The following is a 22,534-nucleotide window of genomic DNA, read 5'->3' on the forward strand; positions in this document are numbered from 1 at the left end:
TAAAAATTAGATCGATCATCAAACTGCTCTAGTCATTGGTTCATTAATTTATTAATTTAACCAATTTAATTGTGGTTCAATCGAAGAAATTATTTTAGAATTAAATAATAAATAAATTATATGCTGGACAATGATAGTTCATAGTTAACTGAATATGTCTTGTGATACTGCATTATTTAGAGCCTTTATTCTAAATTATAGATGCAACTTTTGAAAAATAGTCATTTTTCAATAGATGAATTAGGGCTCGTTTGGGAAACACCAAAAAGTTACTTTTTTTAACTTTTGACTTATAGAAAGTTACATTATTGTGTTTGGTACAAATTTTTAGATAAACTTTTAACTTTTCAAAAAGTTATTTAAGAGCTTTTGAAGAAGTTAAAAAATGTGACTTCTCCTATTTTCAAAAGCTATTTTATCACTCTTATTTAATGCACAACTTTAAAACAATGACTTCCATAATAACTTTCCAAACTCAAAATAACTTATTTAAAAGTTAATATTAATAAAAGTTCTTATATTTTAGGCTCATTTTTTAAAAGAACTTATTTAAGAAGTTTAGCCAAACCGACCTTTAGTTTCATTTGCTTCAACATATAGGCTCCTGTGACATGATTCTCGTTACTTTTAGTGCTTAATTGAGTTTATAAGTGTGCTGCAGTTGCTACTTTACATGTTCCTTTTTCATAATAACTAAAGAATATTAGAATTAAGTTAAAAAAATTGTCAATTTTCAAAGTCTTAACGTTGTCTCCATAGACATTTCTTTTACTTTCAATTACAATAAGTACAACAGAATGAAACGTTGTATCCAATTTATCTACGAAACTACATTAAAATGATATCAGACGCATTTGTTTACTTCTGGATTCACCAATAATTTCTGCAAGAACATTCACCCTCTTTAAATCTGTGAAATCATGCTGTATCGCGCGCAATGATCTTCCTACTATAAATTTCCCTACTATAAATTTTGGATATAATTTTTGGCACAGCATGAAAATCTACACATATTCTAAGGTTCTCTCTATTACATGGCAGAAGCAGAAGCAGTCTATTTCCAGCATTCAAAGGACAGCAAGAATAGAGTATGCATTAGTACAAGTAATCAACAAAAATCCTGAATCCCAAGTATGCAGTAGTACAAAACCTCAACACAAACAACACAGTACAATTTTTTCTACTCAAGATTTTCAACACAGTTTTAACAAAACCTTAGTGCATCATAACTAGCAGTAGGAATGTATTTAGCATGAGATAGAGGAATTTTACGTTGTATGTGTACAGCAACCAGGGATGGATCCCCCTTCTCCCAATACACACATTCAAAAACAGAGACACAAATTTTAACTGTGTAGTCATCTAAACCATAGGGTGACTAAGTAATTTCTGATCATGGGCCAAGTTTCTAAACTGGCATACATTTAGAATAATCTCTTTAATTGGTTCCAAATCCAATACGACAAATCTGCCAAAAACATTTACATTGAATTAAGATGAGTAAAGTTGTTACCTAAATCCTAAACTTAAATTTAATGTTGACGATTTCAACATTAAACCTGATTGCTGCATCAAAATGTCAAATCAAAAAATAAATCCGTCAGTAACCCTGGATTTGATTGAGAAAGGACCGGCGCGACAGACGACGACGACCAAGTGACGAGTACGACGAGGGATGGTGGGCGAAGCGCGAGTGAGTAGGAAGAGGGGTTGGAGCACACCGACTCAATGAGCACGACGAAGAAGCTGGAGATTGGCAAATGAGGAGAGGGGTTGAAGCATGAATAACAGACGAAGATCTTGAGCACGATGGATAGCAGCAGTAAGAAGAACGGCGGCTACGGTGGAGGAGGCTAGGGTTTCATTTGAGGAAGACGGCAAGCTGTTCCAAACCACAAACAGAGAAGCCAGGGAGGATGGGGACGACGTGCCGAGCTACCTGGGTTCTGGACAGGGAGAATAGGAAGAAGCGGAAGCGCCGAGAACCTGAGCATGGTGGCGGCAAGGAACCCAGGGCTAGGGTTTAGCCGTTTTGGTTTGGTACTTTTACAGTTTCACTACGTTGCTTTACTTTAGAGAGGGTACACGAATGATTGGAGGAAGGGAGGTTTCACGAATGGTTTGGATGTAAGAACTCGAGTTTTTTTATACAAAACTGTTTTAATAAAATAATTTTAGTACCCGAAATAGGGCCATGGATTCCTTACTCCCACTTTTATGTGGGAATATGATTAACCTACAGTAAAATAATTACAAAATGTACCCCATTCTTTTTTTTTTGAAAAATTTACTAATTAGATTTTGACCCCTCAAATTATTGGTTTTTAATTTTGACCCCTTTCCCTTCTTTGGTACGAGAAACTGAGAGATTACTGATTTTTGGAGAGCATCAACCAGGTTGAAGCCTTTCTTTCCTTTCCTAACTCTGCCCTCACTCTCCACCCTCCTTAGAGTTCTTGAAAAACCCTAATTTTGCCATCCCCGTTCTTTTTCTTATTTCAGATTCAGGGGCATTTCAGAGAAGAGAAGTAGTTAGGGTTTTCAGACAACTGCAATCCCTGCCATTCTCATACCCTTCCTCTGCTGCAAATTTCCGCCACCTACTTCCGCCGACGCGCCACGCCTCCGCACCCTGCCTCCGCCTCGCCCCGCTTCCGCCTCGCCCTGCTTCCGCCGCCGCGCCACGCCTCCCACGCTCAATAAGACAAGAGGTTTCTGCGGCCCTAAATCGCTCATCTGGTTCATCAGGTATACATATTGATTTCATATTCCGAATCTTAAATGTGTTGTATATTAGGTATGTTTTCAACAATTTGTTAATATAAGAGATTTATTTTACTGTTTATAGACGGTTCAATACCCGGTGGAACATGCTGAGAAGTTTGAGAAATTTGGCATGTCGCCTTCCAAAGGTGTTCTTTTCTTTGGCCCTCCGGGCTGCGGCAAAATCCTGTTTACAAAAGCAATTGCAAATGAATTCCAGGCCAACTTCATAAGTGTCAGAGACCTGCATTGCTTCTGCAGTTGGCCTGGCATTCCAAAATCCACACGGTCCAAAATTCATAAATGGACCGAGTCATTTGTTGTCCTGGGAAAAAAAAAGTCTCAGCTAAAAAGGGTTGAAGGATCTTAGAAATGGTGTTGCTTTGTTAATTAATGGTTGGAGATCATAGAAATGATCTGAAAAAACCAACAAAAAATTTCAAACAGTCCAAAATTGAAGCATGGACTAAGTTTTTTGTTGAAAGGGAAAAAGAAAGATCATAGCCAGTCAATTGGATGGGAGATCATACATTGCTTTTTTAGTAAAATGGGTTGGATGGTCATACAAATTAGAAATTATGTTCACAGTGGTTTACCTTAACCGCTCCTTTTACTCTAAATATAAATACATTGGCTTTAATTAGATATCATTATTGTTTGCAGGTACACTACTTAAATCTACTTAGAGTTTTTTTATAAGTTTATTATTATTATTATCTAATCAAGCTTTCTCATCATTTGCCTCCTGTGATGGGTGACAGATATCTGAGGTTGTCAATACTCAATTCCATGAAAGATCTGATAGATATCTGTCGGGAGCACAAAATTGGAGCAATTGGTAAATTTTAAATTGCTTTTGTTACTATATTACCCTATTGGGCTGCATGTCATTGTTTTCATGTCTTATCCTTAAAAAAAATGCTAGTCATTCCTCATTTGACAAGATGTTGATGTCTTTCCTGCTCAGTTCCTATGCTGATACTGAATTTTTGTTTATTATCCCTTTTTTTTTGGTTCACATGTTCCAGTAATTGGTTAGTGAAAAATGCTATCTTATAATTGAAATTTCTTTGGTTTGTGAAAGTTGTCCTAAATTCCCCCGTATTCTAACCACATTGAATTTGTTGGTCAATCAAATGGAATAGTTTCGACAGCTTTCTCTTCCATGAGTGTTTTAAATTTTGATATTATTACTTTTATCCAGTTTAGACTTTAGTGTAAGATGTGAGTGTGTGCGTGTGCGTGCGTGCATGTTTTATTCTTTAATACCTTCTAAATGATGAATATTATTTTTCAAAATTTGTACTGATTTTTCATCTGTTCAAGTAATTCGTTTGTGGTTTCTTTGTCCAAGGTTAGGTCTGGTTAAGTTTGTAATGGGAATGGGTATTTTTCGTTACAGGAAGAAGAAAGTAATATATGGCTATTTAAAATTGTCAGACTCTTAATTCCATTTTCGAAAAAGTTTTTTTCTTTGATATATTTTAAGTCTCTTCTGCCTTATGAGTTTTCCATATTAGAAGAAATAATGGGAGAAGAAAAACTGGTAAGAAAAAACAAATGAAGAATGGGTTATTTAACTGTAAATTTTTATAGTTATGTTTTCTGTGCTCCTATGAATGCACTTCATGCTCAATTTTATATTGGCAGCAGGGTCATTTTTATTGTTATATTTTAATCTCTCTTGTCTATTCTCTCATTTCTGGATTTTTTTTTCTTGTAATGTTTCATGTATTCAGTCTTAATTAGAGCTTGATCATTATTTGTATCCCGGATAAAGGTGATGAATCAGGGCCAATCATACTTCATCTGGATTCTTTGAGTCTTCACTCTAGCAGATCACTATTTGATAACATCAAAAGGTTAGGATGAAGTAGCACTTGATTTATTGTATACCATATATGTGACATATCTAGTTCATTTCTGCTCTGGTTATTAGTTCTTAAACATATCACAGCTTCCATATCTTGTGACTTCAATACCATCCTATGTTACAAGTAGGTGTTTTTCTTATGTTCTTGTAATTTGTAAGTATATATGTAGATTAATGTAAAATTGACCTCACCATTGTTTTATATTATTCATTCAACTTGGCCCAGTATTCTTAAAATGTATAGTTACAAACAAGCTATCTAAATCCATACGTATGCTTATAGAGGAATTCATGTGTCACAAAATGGTCCTCTGGCCTTCTATCTTAATGACATGATACAAGTTTGAAAACTTAAAACATATGCAGATTTTACAGTTTGAATGAAAGAATTGAAATAATGAATAGTTATTAATTATTATAAGGCTTGTACTGTTGTTGTATTTAATGGTGCCACTGAACATGGTTTGTCCAAAATAGTTGTCATGTTGTTCCAAGTCATTAGCAATTAAGAACCCTAAGATTCCAAACACAATACTTTTAATGAATAAATTTCCTCACATCCATGTTCTATGGATTTGAGTACCCCTCTCTCTTGTAAATTTTCCACCACTCTATACAAATTGCCAAAACTACTTCTGTGTGCTGATGCAGCAGCTGGCACAGGAAAGTGCCTTTCACAATATATAAAGAGAAAATTAAACACCTCATCAATCAACTCAAAGAAATCAGTGTGTTTAAAATAAGGTCATTTCAGCAGGAATGGCATATGCATATCTAATCTTGCGAACAATCTATTTCTATGGATTGAGGTGGCAGCCAAGCAAACTTTGCGGGGTTCTCAAAGGAGAAACGATGTGTTCTTCAGTGGCCGCGAGCGGCGGGGATTTTGTGACATGGGATCAGAAATATAGATAGATTATAGATAGATGATATATACTTTTTAATATTTTGTTGTCCTTTGCACCCACCGCATGCATAGCTGGCATTGCCAATTGTTCTTGTCTTTCTGTTTTTACTCTTATAGTTTCACCATTAGATTTTGGATTCACGCTTCTTCATTTCCCCTTAATACAATAAATGAAACTCGTGTCCAATTCGATGATTCCTAAGATTGACACTATTGGATTGATTTCAATTTTAAAAGATTGTGATTTGTGATGGCTGGTACTCGGTGTTTGGCAATTTATTTACAAACTTAAGTTTCATTTTGAATTGTGTATTGGTGTTTAGGAAGTTATGGGTCAGGAATTTTCTCATGAAGGGGTTAATAGCGAGCATACATCATATGATCAGTATGAGCAGGAGGAAGAAAAACATGAGGAAGTTGACGTGGATTATATGGATGAGGACGACACAAATGTGGAACCAATGTTCGATTATCACGGCTTCGATGAAGGGTATAACATTGACTCACTCGAAGACATTGGGATGATAGAATTTTGGAACATCAGGGATGAAGATGTATGTCATTTTCACTTTTCTGATGTCGACATTGCATTTGAGTTCTACAATAGATATGCAAAGACAAGAGGCTTTAGTGCTCGGAAGAACAGGACTAGGAAGAGTCGTGCGGGCGCACTTAAGTTGAAGAATTTTGTATGTCATCGTAAAGGATTTAGACCGCCAAATAATTACGGCATCGGAAACCTTAAGAGAAAACCTACACCCGAGACAAGGTGTGGCTGCAGTGCAATGATGGAAATTCGTGTAGATGCACCTAGCGGTCGTTGGTTTATTTCTTATTTTTCTGATGAACACAATCATCCGCTTCTGGATCCTCGGTTGACTGGATTGCTCCCTGGGCATAGATTCATGTCCGAGGCTGATATTGGCCACATGGTTAACATGAAAAAGGGTGGGATTAGTGTTGGGCAGATATATCGGGCATTAGCAAATCAGGCAGGTGGCTACGAGTATCTCTCTTTCACGCAAAGGGACATGTACAATAAAATAGCAAAGCAGAGGCGCCAATTACCTAGTGATGCATATGCAGCTTTGAAGTATCTAGAAGATCAAGCAACAAATGACCCTTCTCTCTATTTTAATCATCACATGGATGCCGATGGTACTTTGCGCAATTTATTCTGGTGCGATGGTCTCAGCAGGGCCGACTACTCATTATTTGGCTATGTGCTGGCGTTTGATGCTACCTATAAGAGGAATAAATATATGTGTCCACTGGTGGTATTTTCTGGTGTCAATCATCACAATCAAACAATTATCTTTGCTGCTGCTTTAATTTGCGATGAGGAAAAAGACACATACAGGTGGTTGCTACAACAACTGAAGGTGGCAATGAATGGGAAAGCACCTGTTTCGGTGATCACGGATGGTGATCTATCAATGAAGTTCGCCATTGAGAAAGAGTTTCCTAATGCACATCATAGATTATGTGCATGGCATCTGATTCGCAACGCAACAAGTAACATTGGCAAGCCCCACTTTACATCCATGTTTAGAAAGTGTATGCTAGGCGACTATGAAATTGATGTATTTCGTCAAAAGTGGTTTGAAATGGTTGAGGGATTTGGTGTCGAAAACAAGAATTGGGTCCTAGATATGTATAAAAAGAGACATTCATGGGCAACTGCACATATAAGAGGGAAGTTTTTTGCTGGTTTTCGGACTACTTCTCGGTGCGAGGGATTAAACTCGATCATTGCAAAGTATGTCAACTCAAGGTACAATCTGGTTGAGTTCATTCAACACTTTAATCGTTGTGTCGACCATATAAGGTGGAAAGAGGTCCAGGCTGACCTCGCCTCTGTGAATGGGAGACCCAGTATGCAAACCTGTTTTCAACAGTTAGAGAGGAGTGCTGCCAATGTTTACACCCTATCAATATTTCATATGTTCCAACCAATCCTTGTACGGGCTGCATCAATGAAGGTAATAAATATGAGGCAAACTGGCTCTTATGTGATTTACTCTGTCGGTTTGGACCAAATGCCAAATGAGATGTGGCGTGTATTCTGTTGTGACATTGAGATGGAATTCAATTGTTCATGTATGAGAATGGAATCATTTGGCATACCTTGTGAACACATAGTTTGCGTCTTGGTGCATGAAGATATAGAGGAGTTGCCAAGGTCATTAGTCTTGCCTCGGTGGACCAAGACTGCCAAAGTGGGTTTGCAAAATGCGGTCGGGCTTCATTGGGATTCTTTGATGCTAAGTCAGTACGGTTGTTTGATGGATTGGTTTAGACAACTAGCCAACTTTGCTTGCCGAGATAACGAGAGATTTATCTTTACACGGAAAATGGCTATGAATTTGTTGAAACAATTTAAGGAGGAAGATGCTGCACAAAAAGGGGGGGGGTCAATGATGCAGATAGTGTAAGAGATGGTGTGCAAGTGGATGTTTCTGGAGCTGGGCTCGCAACCAATGATCTCGGACATAGCATGCCAAGGGACCCAAGAAAATGTAGGACAAAAGGGGGGCTTCACAGTCCAATAAAAGAAAACATCGATGTGGACATTGTGGCATGGAGGGCCACAATCGAACAACTTGTCATGTTCGTCGTGGCATCTCACAGTCAGAAGGCCTTGGAAATGACACATTTGATAATGACTCGGATGACCACATGAACATTGAAGATGACTCATTGGTAAGTATCTTTACCAATGAGGTATGACAAAGTTTTATTTGCTGCTTATTAGCTAGTACTAATGATATTATATTGATGATATTATAGGTATATGATGAGAGTGCTTCCTACAGTAGCAATGAGGTGCTGTAATAAGGTATGGTTAATGCTTTAATTTCTGGTATCCTCTAATTTTTAGTTGATTTGGGATTGATGTAATTTTTAATTTATTTCTTAACTTCTTTGATGAATTCTGCAGGTTCAATGGGTAAGCCAGTATGTCATTTTGGAAATTTTCTTTATAGTTTGTTTTTGTTTGCAAATTAATGTTTATGTTTATATATGTTGCAGCTAGAGTATTCACAAGCCTCCAAGAAAATGCACCAAAAAGCGGTATCCTTGCTTCCTTTATTTTTTCCACCCCCACTAATCAATTTTTCTATCATTATTATTGTTACTTCCATCAAAGCGATTTTTATACTGTTCGTGTTATTTTATCAAACGAACATATGAAGTTTTTACCGTGTTACATTAGAACAAATTCATTTCAATATTTACGTTTTTGGTGGTCTTTTAATTTAACTCTTTAGCAGTACTGCATTCGTATCTTAATTATGTATTTGTGACTGTTTCCTTAATTCTTTTGAAGTTGTAATGGGTTCCGCAATTGGTGTTGCTACAAATTTCACACTCCTAAGCCAGATATTGTTCTACCAAAAGCCAAGGGTTACTAAGAAAGAGAAGAAAACGAAATAGAAGAACTATACAAAGTCATGTATACTGCTACTTCCGAGTTCCTCGTGTTCATCTTTCAACAGGTGCTACGTCCTTGAAGCCATACTCAAAATTTTATCACTGTTGAATTGACCCTTTTGAACATTTACTTTTTTTCAACTGCTGATTCTTAAGGTAGCCAACTTAGAATGGGTAACTGGGGGACTTAAATGGGTAATTTCGGAGAGTGATGTAATATTTTTTTTGGGTATTTTAATTGATTTCATGTAATCTTTTGTTTTGGTATTAACTTAATGCAATTTTAACATTTCAAAAAGTTTTTATAAGGTATTGTATAATTAGGATCAAACAAGTGAACAACACTGATATAACTTTAAAATAATAGTTCATATAATATAATATTATATGAAATATACATCTAAGCAGCATTAAAGACCCAGAACCCTAAAATTTTAAACATGGATATTGCAAGGCATTCATGAAAGATAAAAACACAAATCACCAACTACCTCAGCTGGCTGTCAACCAAAAACCTTTGATTATTAATTTTCTTCTCAATGAGTAAACTTCTGTATTTGATAAATAAATTAAGAAAGAAAAAACTGAACCAAACACTGGTGTCACTGGCTAGTATAGGTTTGCATTTTTTTAAAAGTTTAATTATTTTTTTAGCTACATTGTTAATTAAGATTTACGCTCCCTTTGTAAATCTATGTCAAAAAATGAAATTATGTTTATTCCATAGATTAATAAATTATAATCTAAAGTATTTAGTTTCTCAAAAATATATGTAATGTCAGTTTAATTCTCGAAAAATTTGTAATATCAACTCAAACCATCAAATATTATAAGTAACATCACCCTAATTTCCAAATATATTTATGGCATGAAATCAGTTCATAAAAAATGTGACACCTCTAATCTATTTGACCATTTTTTTATGACATCAAATAACTTTGAAAACAATTTTTTATTCTTTATACTAAACAAAATAGAGTTAACCACCAAAAACAAATTCTAAAAAGAAATTTTAAAATGATAAATAACCTTTGTCAAAAATAGTCTAATCATAAATAAATTTGAAAAATGTTGTTTCATAACATTTATTTATGAATTATACCATTTTTTATTTTTCGGACTTGATGAATTATACCGAATTTTTTCTTTTTTATATTGTATTATTAGGTGTGAAATTCTTTATAATAAACCAAACTATATGTTAAACATTGCTACTTTCATTTATAAAATAATATTTGTTGTTACAAATTGTCAGTGATGTTTTACTTTTTTATAATTAAATTTTTTTATTATAAAACGTCAATGATGTTTTGTGCTACTATCACAACCATATAAAACACTAAAATAATCAAATATTTTTATATTTCACATTAAAAAGTTAAGAAAAATTATTGTAAAGGATCGTTAGAAAGATTTAATTATTAAAAAAGACCTTTAATATTAAAATTATTAAAAAGGACTAAATCTCTTTATAATATTTAAGAAGAAGAACTGAATTTTTTTATAAAAGACAAATATATCTTTAATTATTTTTTATTTATTTTTTATAATTTTTATATTAACAAAATAAAATTATAGTAATTTTTATTATTTATTTATTTATTTTTTTTACTTTTCCAATCTTTTGTCTTTTTTTTTCATTGGGTAAAAATTACAAAGATAAAAAATAAATAAAAATAAATAAATAATTAATAAAAATTAATAAAATTTTAAGAGAAATAAAATTTATCAAGATAAAGATTATAAAAGTTAAATAAAAAAATAATTAAAAATATATTTATTTCCTTATAAAAAGATTTAGTTCTTCTTGTATTATAAGTACAACCGCGCACTTGAAAGCAATCGCATCATTCTCTTAATACACAATTAAGTACCAGTGTTGCGATGCAACTCATTAAAGTGTTAACAACTTTGATAAGAAAAATTTATCTAATAGTTTTTATTATTCTCAAATCCTATAACAAGGGCATCAGCCCAATGAATTCGGTGTATGTCTAAAGGTGCTTTCAATAAAATTAACGCTGGGAGATAAATATAAAAAAGAAAAAAAATAGCTAAAGTATTCCAATTCTTTTTATAAGTTCGTAACAGGAGAAGGAAAAGGTAGTACACAACAAGAGTAATAAAAAATATCTAATAAATAAATTCGTCTATTTTAGTAAGTCTAAGAAGAAAACATAAATAATTCTTTTCAATTTAAATAAAGATGTTATGGGTGTATCATAAGCCACTATAACTGAAACCTCTCGTTAACATCTGACCGTATCTTATTCCAATCTCCGGTGATGAAATCCAATGCTAAATACATTCTACTCCTTTCCTCATGCAGCTGTAATTTATTTTACCAAACGTTAACACATGTATTAGGGTAATTAAAGAGGAAAATTGTCTATGTTAAAAATTACCTTTGGAGGGACCACATGAGTGAATTCCTGTTGCAAATCCATCCACTGCATAACCCATACAGCTGAATCATTGCTGTGTGAAAACGTATCATGCAGAACAACATAAGGAAGTCGAAAACAGTATATATATAATATTAAATTAAATAACCAACAATTTGAATAATTACCTATTTGAGCACCTAGGAATACTTATTGCTTTACGGACTTCCCAACCTTCAAAACTCACTATTTTTTGTATACCACATTTTGCATACTTCTCTGAAAATATTATCTCAGAAAGAGCCACTCCCTGTAATAAGAATAGTGTGCTTTATTATTTGAGGTAATGTTATTATTAACTTTGTTTTTATAGTAGGAGAACTTACTATATTTCTAATATGATGCTTGCGTAGTTCATCATCTTCAACCTTACAGTGAGAGTCTAAATGATAAAGTATTTTGTCAGGGATGCTCATTACCATTAGATACCAGTGATCATTATCCTTGATTGGGACATATATCTGTATAACAAATACGATGTAATATGTATAAGTACAAGTTTGAGTACTTTTTATTATAATAAAAATATTCCAATAATTAATGAGAACTTACAAATTGAAGGTCACGGGTTGGTGGCATATAATGTGTATATTTTTCTAGTAGGTCATGATCTTCCATATGTAACGTAACGTCATCCTGGGAATGTTTGAGCACAATGGTTATTTATTTTACTTAGTTAATATCCAGAAAATCAAGATTTTGACTTACCGCAAATGATGGTGGAAGGGACCAAATATTTTTTAATTTGGTCATGCTAATATTTGATGTTATCTTCAATGCCATCAGCTTTATTACCAGTTCGGACACTTGCTTTCCAGGTACGAGACAGAACAGATATTCTCTAGTTGCAGTTGTATCGTGAATATGAACCAAATCCTCTCTAATACAAAGCCAACACGTTAGCCACAGAGAGAACTAAAATTAAAAATAAAAGATTAAAAAAAATTCTCACGCTATATCATTATCAGCAGCAAAGATGTACATAGCCATGTTGACCAAATCCTCACTCAACCTCATATCTTCTGGTGGTTTGAATGAACAGTTAAGATTCTGCATAAAACGTAAAGGTTATCCACAATATACGTATTTGAATACTATGCCAATAAATTTTTTTAACTAAATCAAATACCTTTGGGATAGAAGTGTTCTTGAAAGCCATTTTTTTTGTTTCGCAACGGTCGTTAACCGTTCTTTGTCTATGGTGAAAGTTAAAGACCATTTGCGTACTCTAGTTTCCGCAATCTTGCTTGATAGTTGACCTTTGTGCTCAATTTTTGGCATTTTAGCTGGTCGTGCAAACGCCATATTTTGAATAGATGGTGGATTATTAAATCTTGCCAATTTGTCCTTTTGCCTTAGAAATGTACTCGGAAGTTCTTGCACAGTTTTATTAGTTTTGCTATTTCTATGAATACCGAATCTTGACTTTGGCTTCGATTTTTCTTCTCCATCCAGGCATGTTTGCATGCCTTTGTAGAACGATGATGGAAAATTGTGCAAAATCTCAACGTCCTTATTCTCATCGGATAAATCTGTGAACACACAATTTTCGGACTTTACTTACAACGGGCTAGAGTTTTTCTTCGTTACATCATCATAGGGTTTATTCTTCATCTCATATAGGTCTGTATTGTTGAATTTCTCATGTGTCTCATCAGTTTTACATTGAAAAGCGGTTAATTTATCAAGTGACTTCTTTGCCATCCACATTGCCTTCTCCATCTCATCAACTCTCTTGGATAAAGACTACATTATAAAATAGAAAATTAGCATTGGTATATATAAATAACATTGCAATATTATCATGAGTTGGATATATTACCTCTATGGCATGTAGTATTTGTTTCAACGGAGAATTTTCAATAATTTCCATCGAAGAAGATCCAATGTGATCGTCTACTACTTTTTCTTCCATTGCTCTATTAGAATGTAATTTTAGTTTTACAAGAGATAGTTAATAGTGTTCTATGCTTGAGCGTTTATATATAGGAATAAGATTATGTTTCACACAACTAATTCTCTTCTAAAATTTAAAATTAAATTTGATAACAGAAAATTGTTATTATACTTTAAATAAAAAAAAATATATACCCAAAATTAAAATAGTTTCCACAGCATACATTACCCAGCCTTTATCTTGTATTAAATTAATAATAAATTCTTGTTTTATAATTCTAATATTATCTTTTTGAAAAAGATAATATTAGATTTTTTTATGCAATCTTATTATTCTTAACTTCTTATCTTCTTACTCTAATTAGATAACTTTTAAAAAAAATGATAAAAATAAAATATCTTAAAATTTGTATTATTTTTATCTTATCTTATCTTTTATAACCAAATTTGCTATATATTCATCCTAAGGGGTTATATGATACCGTACAAGACAAAATACTACTATCTGAGTGAGTAGTAGAAGATGGCTTCACCGAAAAATATACAGTTCAATAGTATGTTTAACGATATAACAAAAAGGATAGAAAATTTAGAATCGGTCATTCATGTTCTATACCAAAAAATTGATTTGATCATGGGACAACAGAAAACTTCCACAAATAGTAGTTCCATGTTGGATCCTACTGTAGTTGTGCATTCTTCGAAAAGTACAAAAACTAGTGATCTTACTGCTATCATGCCAATTCAACCCAAGAAGTTATTCCACTTGGATATTACTCGTGAAGCTACAACTCCACCTAATGGACAATCACATGTTAGAGTAGGAGCTGTACTCCCAAAGGTAACTTTAATTTTTTTCTTCTTTCGTTTATTTATTCTTTTTTCTTTATTTTTTAGTGTAACTTTGAAACTATTTTTTTCATCTTCAGTGGTGGACACTTGTTGCATTTGAGCCTACTACTTCGATGATGTTAACCGAATCTCAAGTAGCTGTTGCAGCCTATATTTTTTCGGATACGTTAGATCCGTACGTGTGGTTAATGATTATGTGTATAATGTAATGGTGTAAAAATTCTATGCTTCTCCCAGCTAACCACTTTATGAATTTGGCAGTTCTGAAGAGTTGGTAATCTCAGATGAAAAGGGTTACAGAAGTACATTTAGATGTCTTGTCCCAGAGAGATGTGTCGAATCACGAGTAAATGCATATTATTCTTTTTCTTGTAATTATATTTTTAAGCCCCTATTTACCAATAAACATGTTTTATATATAATTGTAACATATTGTAGGTTATAAACCTGGTGGCACTTATGATGACACGTATATTTCGACGTAGAAATGAAGATCCAATTTGCTGGTTCATGCCTACACATTTTGCAGTAAAGTTATCCCTATAATATAAAGAAATTCTTAGTTAATATTTTGGTCTAATAGTTTGATTGGATATACTAATTTAAAAGAAGTTCTTTTTTCTAGACTAACCCATGCTATGTACTCACACGGTAAAGTGTATTATTAAATTAGCAGTTCAAAAATAGTTGTTAAATTGAAAGCATATTTTCATTTAACAATATTTATTTGTATGCAGCGATATGCTTTAAGATAGCGTTTGGTGGAGAGACAGAGACGGAAAGACTGAGACTGAGAGACAGAGACTAAGAGACAGGGATTGAAATAAATCTCAGTATTCTGTTTGGTGCAAAATGGGAGATAGAAATTGAAACAAAAATGAAACTCTAATTTAATTTGCACAAAGGGTAAAATTGGAATTAATTAATTGAAATGAAAGTATTTTAGGTATAAAATGTTATTAAAGTTTCAATCTCTATCTCTAAAAATTTCAGTCCCCTGTGTCCCTACTTTTTGGAGGTACTGAAATACTGAAATTTTAGAGACAGAGACAGAAATTTTAATATCAGTCTCTAAACTAACAAACACGATACTGAATCTCAGTCTCTCAGTCTCTGTCTCATTACCTCAAAACAAACGCTACCTAAGCGACAAATATACACCGGCAGAGGTTATCTTTGATTTCCTTGGAGCATATATGTCACTGAAAATTAACCACGTCATTAGGGTACTAGTGACCAATTTGTTTTCCATTAATGTACTATTATCTATTTTTAGTGTTTATAATGGTTTAAGGTTTATCGCAGGTGTTTATCCCTATCTGTGAGGAACTACATTGGTATTTGGTTATTGTTGACTTTACGAGTCGTCGCCTAATCATATTGGATTCACTGCCTTCTGTCGAAAAACATCAACAACGCAAAAGGAACGCAATTAAAGTGGTAATTATTTGTTCTAAATCAGTACTCAATGATTTAGAATCACTTAACAACTTAACAATTTAAATAACCATTTGTTGTAACTAGTACTCTTAGTCAATTTAACTCATTTACAATTCATTTTTTTTGTGTCATGAATTTACTCTTGTACAGGCAACTTATTTAGAAGCGATGTTAGATGATCATATTTTTAATGATGATAAGTCTAAAGTTATAGATTGCTCCACCTTTTGGCCTATCACACCTTTTGGCCTACCCACTCAAAAAAATAGATCGTAAGTCTACTATTTAATTTTTTCTTTTAATTATCATTACGTTCAATAGTTTATATCTTATATGGATATAATAACTATTTGTGGAATACTTTATATCTTAGGAATGATAGCGGAGTTTGGGTGACCAGTTGGATGAGAGAATGTACTTTACCAGATAACTTCAATATTCAGGTCATATTTATAACAAAATATTTTTAACATAATTTTTTCAACACACTTCTAATTAGAATTATATTGTTGGTGCTCTAAGAAGATTAACGACTCCACACGAATGAGACTTGCCGTGGATCTGGTTTTAGAGGAGTACAACAATTTGTGTCTCGTAATACAAAAAAATGCTTGGCAATATAGGACCAAGGTAGAAGCAGAGCATGAAGACATTTAGAAATGAGGAATTATCTTTTTAGATATTTTTAATATTTTTTTTGAAAGACAAATTACTAAGCTATGTTTCATTAGTTGTTACACTAATTTATCTTTCTATATATTACAATTCTATGTTACTAATTTTCTTTACTTTATCAGTTAATATAAATTGTTCATAACCTATATATTTTATTTCTGTAAATAACGATGATATATACAGAGAAGAAAATGTGTTTCTATTTTCTTATTAAAAAACAGAGAAGGTGAGTGCAATATATATAAAAGTGAAATGAGAAGTGAGAACAGGTTTGATCTGTATATTAATAAGCAATTCGACCATTACAAGACAATGAAAGTGGCATCATCTGCATAAATATTATCCTTCCCAAGTTCAGAATCCTTGTCCCAAATAAGCTTTTGTTACTATATTACCCTATTGCATGACATCTAGTAGAAGAGTATAGTTTGGTGGCCCGAGATTTTGAAAGGCAGGCCTCTGCGTCACGCCACTGTGAAAGGCTGATGTATACATAAGCAAGATCATGCCATACTTCAACTTCCAAATTCCTAATCTGATCTCTTTTGTCCTGTCACCAATAGTATGGAAAAGGGTAAGGACCTTAAAGCAATATGACTATGAAAAAGTATTTTGGGACTGGAAAAATTAAGAAAACAAACCTTAAATAGCTTATTCCGAGAACCAAAACTTTTACTATGAACTTGAAGAACAGCAAGAAGCTGAGTGTATGTCTCAATGGCACTCTTTAACTGGCCCTGAGCGATCTGAAGTTTCGCCTTTGTTCGTAACAAATCACCTTGATCCCATTTCCCAGTCTGATCCAAAGCAGCATTGATAATAGATTCGGCATCTAAGAACCGCTTTTGTGCGGATAATACACTAGATAACAGTAACCAACCTTTAACATTAGAGCCAACTTCAAGTTTTACAATGCACTTAGCATAATGAAGTGTAGCATCCAACTTCCGTTGCTCAGCGTATTCTAAACTCAGATGGTATAATACAACAGGGTCTTCCATTCTGCTCAATTTGCAGGCAGTTTCAAGGGTATGAAGTGCCTCAGATTGTCTCTTAACCCTCTCAGCATCAGAAATGGCCAATTTCGAGTATGCAGAAAGTGAAACACCAAGTAAGAAATTGGCCATATTTTCTAACTGATTACATCTTCCATCCAAGTTCTCAAGTGCCATCCGAGCAAAGCTTACCCCAGGGTCTTTTGTAACACTGAAGTTCTCGCAACAAATCTTAGAAGCCATTAACAAACTTGGAACATGTCTTGGGTCCTCTCTATTACTCAGCAGTTTTCTAAGAAGATCCAGCGCTTCCACATTCTTCCCTGCTTCGTAATAACAAAGAGCTAAAGCATAGAACCTCTCCTTTCGATGGATAGTTCCAGGAAGCAATTCTTCCAATTGATTGGCTAAAATCATCAAATTTCCAGAATCAGATAGAGCAAATGAAAGGTGGTCCAAAATTGAAGGATCCCACTCAATTCTATTTAGAGTGACTTTTCTAAGCAAAATCATTAAAAGAAGTATAGCCTCTTTAATGTTGTTTCTAGGCACAAACAATCCGTCCATTTGGTTCCAATAGGGTAATATAGTAACAAAAGCAATTTAAAATTTACCAATTGCACCAATTTTGTGCTCCCGACAGATATCTATCAGATCTTTCATGGAATTGAGTATTGACAACCTCAGATATCTGTCACCCATCATAGGAGGCAAATGATGAGAAAGCTTGATTAGATAATAATAATAATAAACTTATAAAAAAACTCTAAGTAGATTTAAGTAGTGAACCTGCAAACAATAATGATATCTAATTAAAGCCAATGTATTTAGATTTAGAGTAAAAGGAGAAATTCCGGTTAAGGTAAACCACTGTGAGCACAATTTCTAATTTGTATGACCATCCAACCTATTTTATTAAAAAGCAATGTATGATCTCCCATCCAATTGACTGGCTATGATCTTTCTTTTTCCCTTTCAACAAAAAACTTAGTCCATGCTTCAATTTTGGACTGTTTGAAATTTTTTGTTGGTTTTTTCAGATCATTTCTATGATCTCCAACCATTAATTAACAAAGCAACACCATTTCTAAGATCCTTCAACCCTTTTTAGCTGAGACTTCTTTTTTCCCAGGACAACAAATGACTCGGTCCATTTATGAATTTTGGACCGTGTGGATTTTGGAATGCCAGGCCAACTACAGAAGCAATGCAGGTCCCTGACACTTATGAAGTTGGCCTGGAATTCATTTGCAATTACTTTTGTAAACAGGGTTTTGTCGCAGCCCGGAGGGCCAAAGAAAAGAACACCTTTGGAAGGCGACATGCCAAATTTCTCAAACTTCTCAGCATGTTCCACCGGGTATTGAACCGTCTATAAACAGTAAAATAAATCTCTTATATTAACAAATTGTTGAAAACATACCTAATATACAACACATTTAAGATTCGGAATATGAAATCAAGATGTATACCTGATGAACCAGATGAGCGATTTAGGGCCGCAGAAACCTCTTGTCTTATTGAGCGTGGGAGGCGTGGCGCGGCGGCGGAAGCAGGGCGAGGTGGAAGCGGGGCGAGGCGGAGGCAGGTGCGGCGGCGGCGGAGGCGTGGCGCGTCGGCGGAAGTAGGTGGCAGAAATTTGCAGCAGAGGAAGGGTATGAAAATGGCAGGGATTGCAGTTGTCTGAAAACCCTAACTGCTTCTCTTCTCTGAAATGCCCCTGAATCTGAAATAAGAAAAAGAACGGGGATGGCAAAATTAGGGTTTTTCAAGAACTCTAAGGAGGGTAGAGAGTGAGGGCAGAGTTAGGGAAGGAAAGAAAAGCTTCAACCTGGTTGATGCTCTCCAAAAATCAGTAATCTCTCAGTTTCTCGTACCAAAGAAGGGAAAGGAGTCAAAATTAAAAACCAATAATTTGAGGGGTCAAAATCTAATTAGTAAATTTTTCAAAAAAAAAACGGGGTACATTTTGTAATTATTTTACTGTAGGTTAATCATACTCCCACACAAAAGTGGGAGTAAGGAATCCATGGCCCCCGAAATAGATTCAAAATTTAGAAGTTTCAATTTGAAAATATAAAGGTGAAATTTGGTTTCAATGAATTTTTCGGAGTCAGAAAATATATTTTCAGCGAAAGGCCGAGAATCGACAAACGAACCGATCGAACCGGTTTAAGTCTGTCTGGTACTGTGGTTTTAGAAAAATAAGATTTTGGAAAATTGATTTATTGTTTTGAAAAGATAAAAAATAATTTAGAATCGAAGACCAGACACTAATCTTAAATGTTTTGGCCCAAAGTGGGCCAAACGGACCTAAAATGCTAACGGATTAAACCAGATCCAAACCGGGCTCAAGGTCTAACATATATAAGCCCACTTAATGAGCTTTTCAGCTCATTTCTCTTCAATTTGAAGAGAGGGGGCACGGTTTAGAAGAAGAGAGGAGGAGAAGCCATTGTTACTATTCACCTCCTCCTTCAAAGTTTCATAACTTTTGATCCGGAGCTTCAATTGACGAGCCGTTTATGGCCACGCGAAGCTCTCGACGAGCTCTTCCTTTCTATTTAAGTTTTTCTGGTAAAAACTTGAATCTCACTCCCCAGTTTTCTGCCCTAAGTTTCTGCGCATTTTGGGTTTAGTTCTTGAGCAAGTTTTGTGGTTTTGCTTGTTTAGGTGATCTCTAGTAGCGGGTAATTATTAGATTTTACCCTTAAGCTCTTTGGGTAAGGTAAGGTTTCACTAAACCCTTGTGTTTAGTTGTTTTATGTATCTTAGGTTTTGATTTTGGTGATATATGTGTTGTTAGTTTGAGTTTTGGTGTTTGTTGGAGTTGGTTGAGGCTTTGGATCAAGTTTGATGGTTTTGTTTTGGTGTTTGGAGCGTTTGAGAATTGGCCAAGGTATGGTTTCGATTTCCTTTATGTAATATGTAATATGTATTGACACTTAGGCTAGTTGACCTTAAGATATGATTGAATGTTATTGGTGTATGAATATTTAAATGTGAATTGATGTTAATTGTTGGTGGTATTGGATTAGTGTAGTTGATGATGATTATTGAGAATTGTTGATGTTAATGAGTATTGATGATTGGTGTTGTTGATGTGGATGGATTGATGTTGTAATGGTGTTGTGTAGAAGGAATTGGAATAATAATAATAATAATAATATGATTTGGTGATGATTGTTGGTATTTAATGATTATGAAGGTTGATGATGAATGTGTGATTTATTGTTGTTGATGAGGGTTTGTGGATGTTGTTGATGATTAATGATGATAAATGGGGATGTCATTGTTGAATGAAGAGAATTAGGATTGTTATTGATATTTTGAAAATTGGTGAGTTATGATGTTAATTGTGTGGAATTTGTGAAGTTGAGGTTTAGAATTGTGAATTTTGGATCATGGTTGAGTTATGGTGAAAATGTCGAGTGAATTAGGTGTGGATGGAAGTGTAATAGAATGGTAAGATGTTGTCTGTGGTAGTGGTTTGGTGATTTGACAGGTTTGGTTTGGTTTTGATTTAAGAATTGGTTGAATTTGAGGTTATGAGGTTTTGGGTATAAATGGAGTTTGGAATGGTTTTATTTGGTTTTGGTTAGTTTGAGTTGTGATAATGGGAAAAGTTGAAATTTGTGAAGTTTTGGTTAAAAATGGATTTTTGGTGAACTTTGTCCGATCATAACTTTTGCCTCGGTTTTCAAAATTTGTTGAATTTGGTTTAGAATTAAAGATTATTGAAAATCCTTCGATTTGATATAAAGTTTGTAAAATTTGAAATTTTGTAGAGGAAGTTATGATCATTCAAAGATTATTGTCGAAATCTGAAATTTTGCAGAGTTACAGAGTTTTGTGATTTCTGGTATGTATGCACGCACAGCCTTGTGCGCACGCACAACCCTGCAAGATTTTACACCTGTGTGCACACACAGACCTGTGCGTATGCACAGGCAGGGATGGGCGTGCTGTTTGCAGCGCTAGCACAGCTTGTGCGCGCATACACCAATGAGGTTTTACAACCTGTGCGCACACACGGCCCTGTGCGCATGCAGAAGTTGGAAAAGTTAATGCCTGTGCGTACGCACACATCTTAAAAATCTTCTGGGCGTGCACACGCACACCCTTGTGCGTACGCACACGTCCTGTTTTATAAGTTAAACTTTGTTTTTAAACTATTTCACTTTCCCAACAAGATTATATACTTCTATGACACCATTTTAAGACTCTTGGGCTTGTTTTTGGGCATTGGAACTTGGGAAAGGTCCTAGTAGGTTTAATGTGGGTTTACTTTGAAAAGTTAGCAAATAGAGGTTTAGGTTTTTGATGTATGGATGATGGGTTGGGTTGAAAGAGAGGGCAGAGTAGTGAACTTGGTGATTACTAGCAACGGATGTGAGAAATTGGTGAATTGATGAGTTCGGAATGGAATTGCCTATGATGAGTTTGAGAAACATGAATGTTTAAGGATGTTAATGGAATGATGATCTTGATGAATGTTGAGAGTGTGCTAGGCACTATATCCTTGGAATGTTGAGGGTTGATAATTGGAAGTGAATTGAGATGAGAAATGATGATGAATTGATATGGTTGATAGACTTGTGGATGTGGATAGTGAGCCAAGCACTATATCCTTGGAATGGTAGTGTGCCAGGCACTATATCCTTGGAATGATTTGTGATGAGTTATATGTAATTATTGTTTTCCTTTTCTGCCGCAAGAGTAGGCCAGACACTATATCCTCGGATTAAGCATGCAAGTGGGCCATGCACTATATCCTCGGAACAAGAGCGGGCCAGGCGCTATATCCTCGGAAGTGGAGGAAAAGGCAACATCCGAAAGGGTGTGTCGGGTTGGCATTCATATACCGACAAGTGATATCACGAGCCAATAGGATAGACATTCATCATATGCATCTCTTATGTGCTTGATTAGCTTTGATTACTTGAGTTTGCCTAATTGTCTAACATGTCTACTTACTTCTTGAATTACTTGTATATATATGAATACTACCTGTGTTTGTCTGGTGCTGAGGAGGTTAGGTAGGTGGTGACGATGGGATCGCACGGAGGTTAGGGTGGCGAAGGCTGTGGGATACAGCAGTGTGACTAGTTCTAGTTAGAAATCCCCTAAGTAGATAACCCTGCTTATGGTTTATGGTTAAGTTCTTTATTTATTTATTTTGCTCTAAGCTTGGATATCTGTATGCGATGTGAAGTTCTAGGATTGCTTTCGGCGTCCCATAACCTTACGTCTT

General features: G+C 34.5%; 2 protein-coding genes and 1 long non-coding RNA gene across 3 annotated transcripts; 2 read left to right on the forward strand and 1 right to left on the reverse strand.

The window, feature by feature from the left end:
• Positions 1-3,476: 3,476 nt before the first annotated feature.
• On the forward strand, positions 3,477-4,864 carry LOC140177333 (uncharacterized). The gene is made up of 2 exons (XR_011869162.1): positions 3,477-3,601; positions 4,503-4,864. It is a non-coding gene; the product is annotated as an uncharacterized lncRNA (long non-coding RNA).
• An 876-nt stretch (positions 4,865-5,740) lies between these two features.
• Positions 5,741-9,312, forward strand: LOC112729314 (protein FAR1-RELATED SEQUENCE 5-like). The gene is made up of 4 exons (XM_072209472.1): positions 5,741-8,246; positions 8,334-8,382; positions 8,577-8,618; positions 8,875-9,312. Exon 1 carries the CDS (start codon positions 5,873-5,875, stop codon positions 7,976-7,978), a length of 2,106 nt encoding a protein of 701 aa, XP_072065573.1. The 5' UTR covers positions 5,741-5,872; the 3' UTR covers positions 7,979-8,246; positions 8,334-8,382; positions 8,577-8,618; positions 8,875-9,312.
• Positions 9,313-16,676: 7,364 nt separating this feature from the next.
• Positions 16,677-17,847, reverse strand: LOC112730236 (protein NPGR2-like). Its single transcript, XM_025780334.2, has 2 exons — positions 16,927-17,847; positions 16,677-16,835 (listed from the first exon to the last, which is right to left on the reverse strand). Exons 1-2 carry the CDS (start codon positions 17,845-17,847, stop codon positions 16,677-16,679), a joined length of 1,080 nt encoding a protein of 359 aa, XP_025636119.2.
• Between the last annotated feature and the right edge of the window lie 4,687 nt (positions 17,848-22,534).

Source organism: Arachis hypogaea, chromosome 12, assembly GCF_003086295.3.
Source record: "Arachis hypogaea cultivar Tifrunner chromosome 12, arahy.Tifrunner.gnm2.J5K5, whole genome shotgun sequence".
In the NCBI taxonomy this organism is placed as follows: domain Eukaryota; kingdom Viridiplantae; phylum Streptophyta; class Magnoliopsida; order Fabales; family Fabaceae; genus Arachis; species Arachis hypogaea.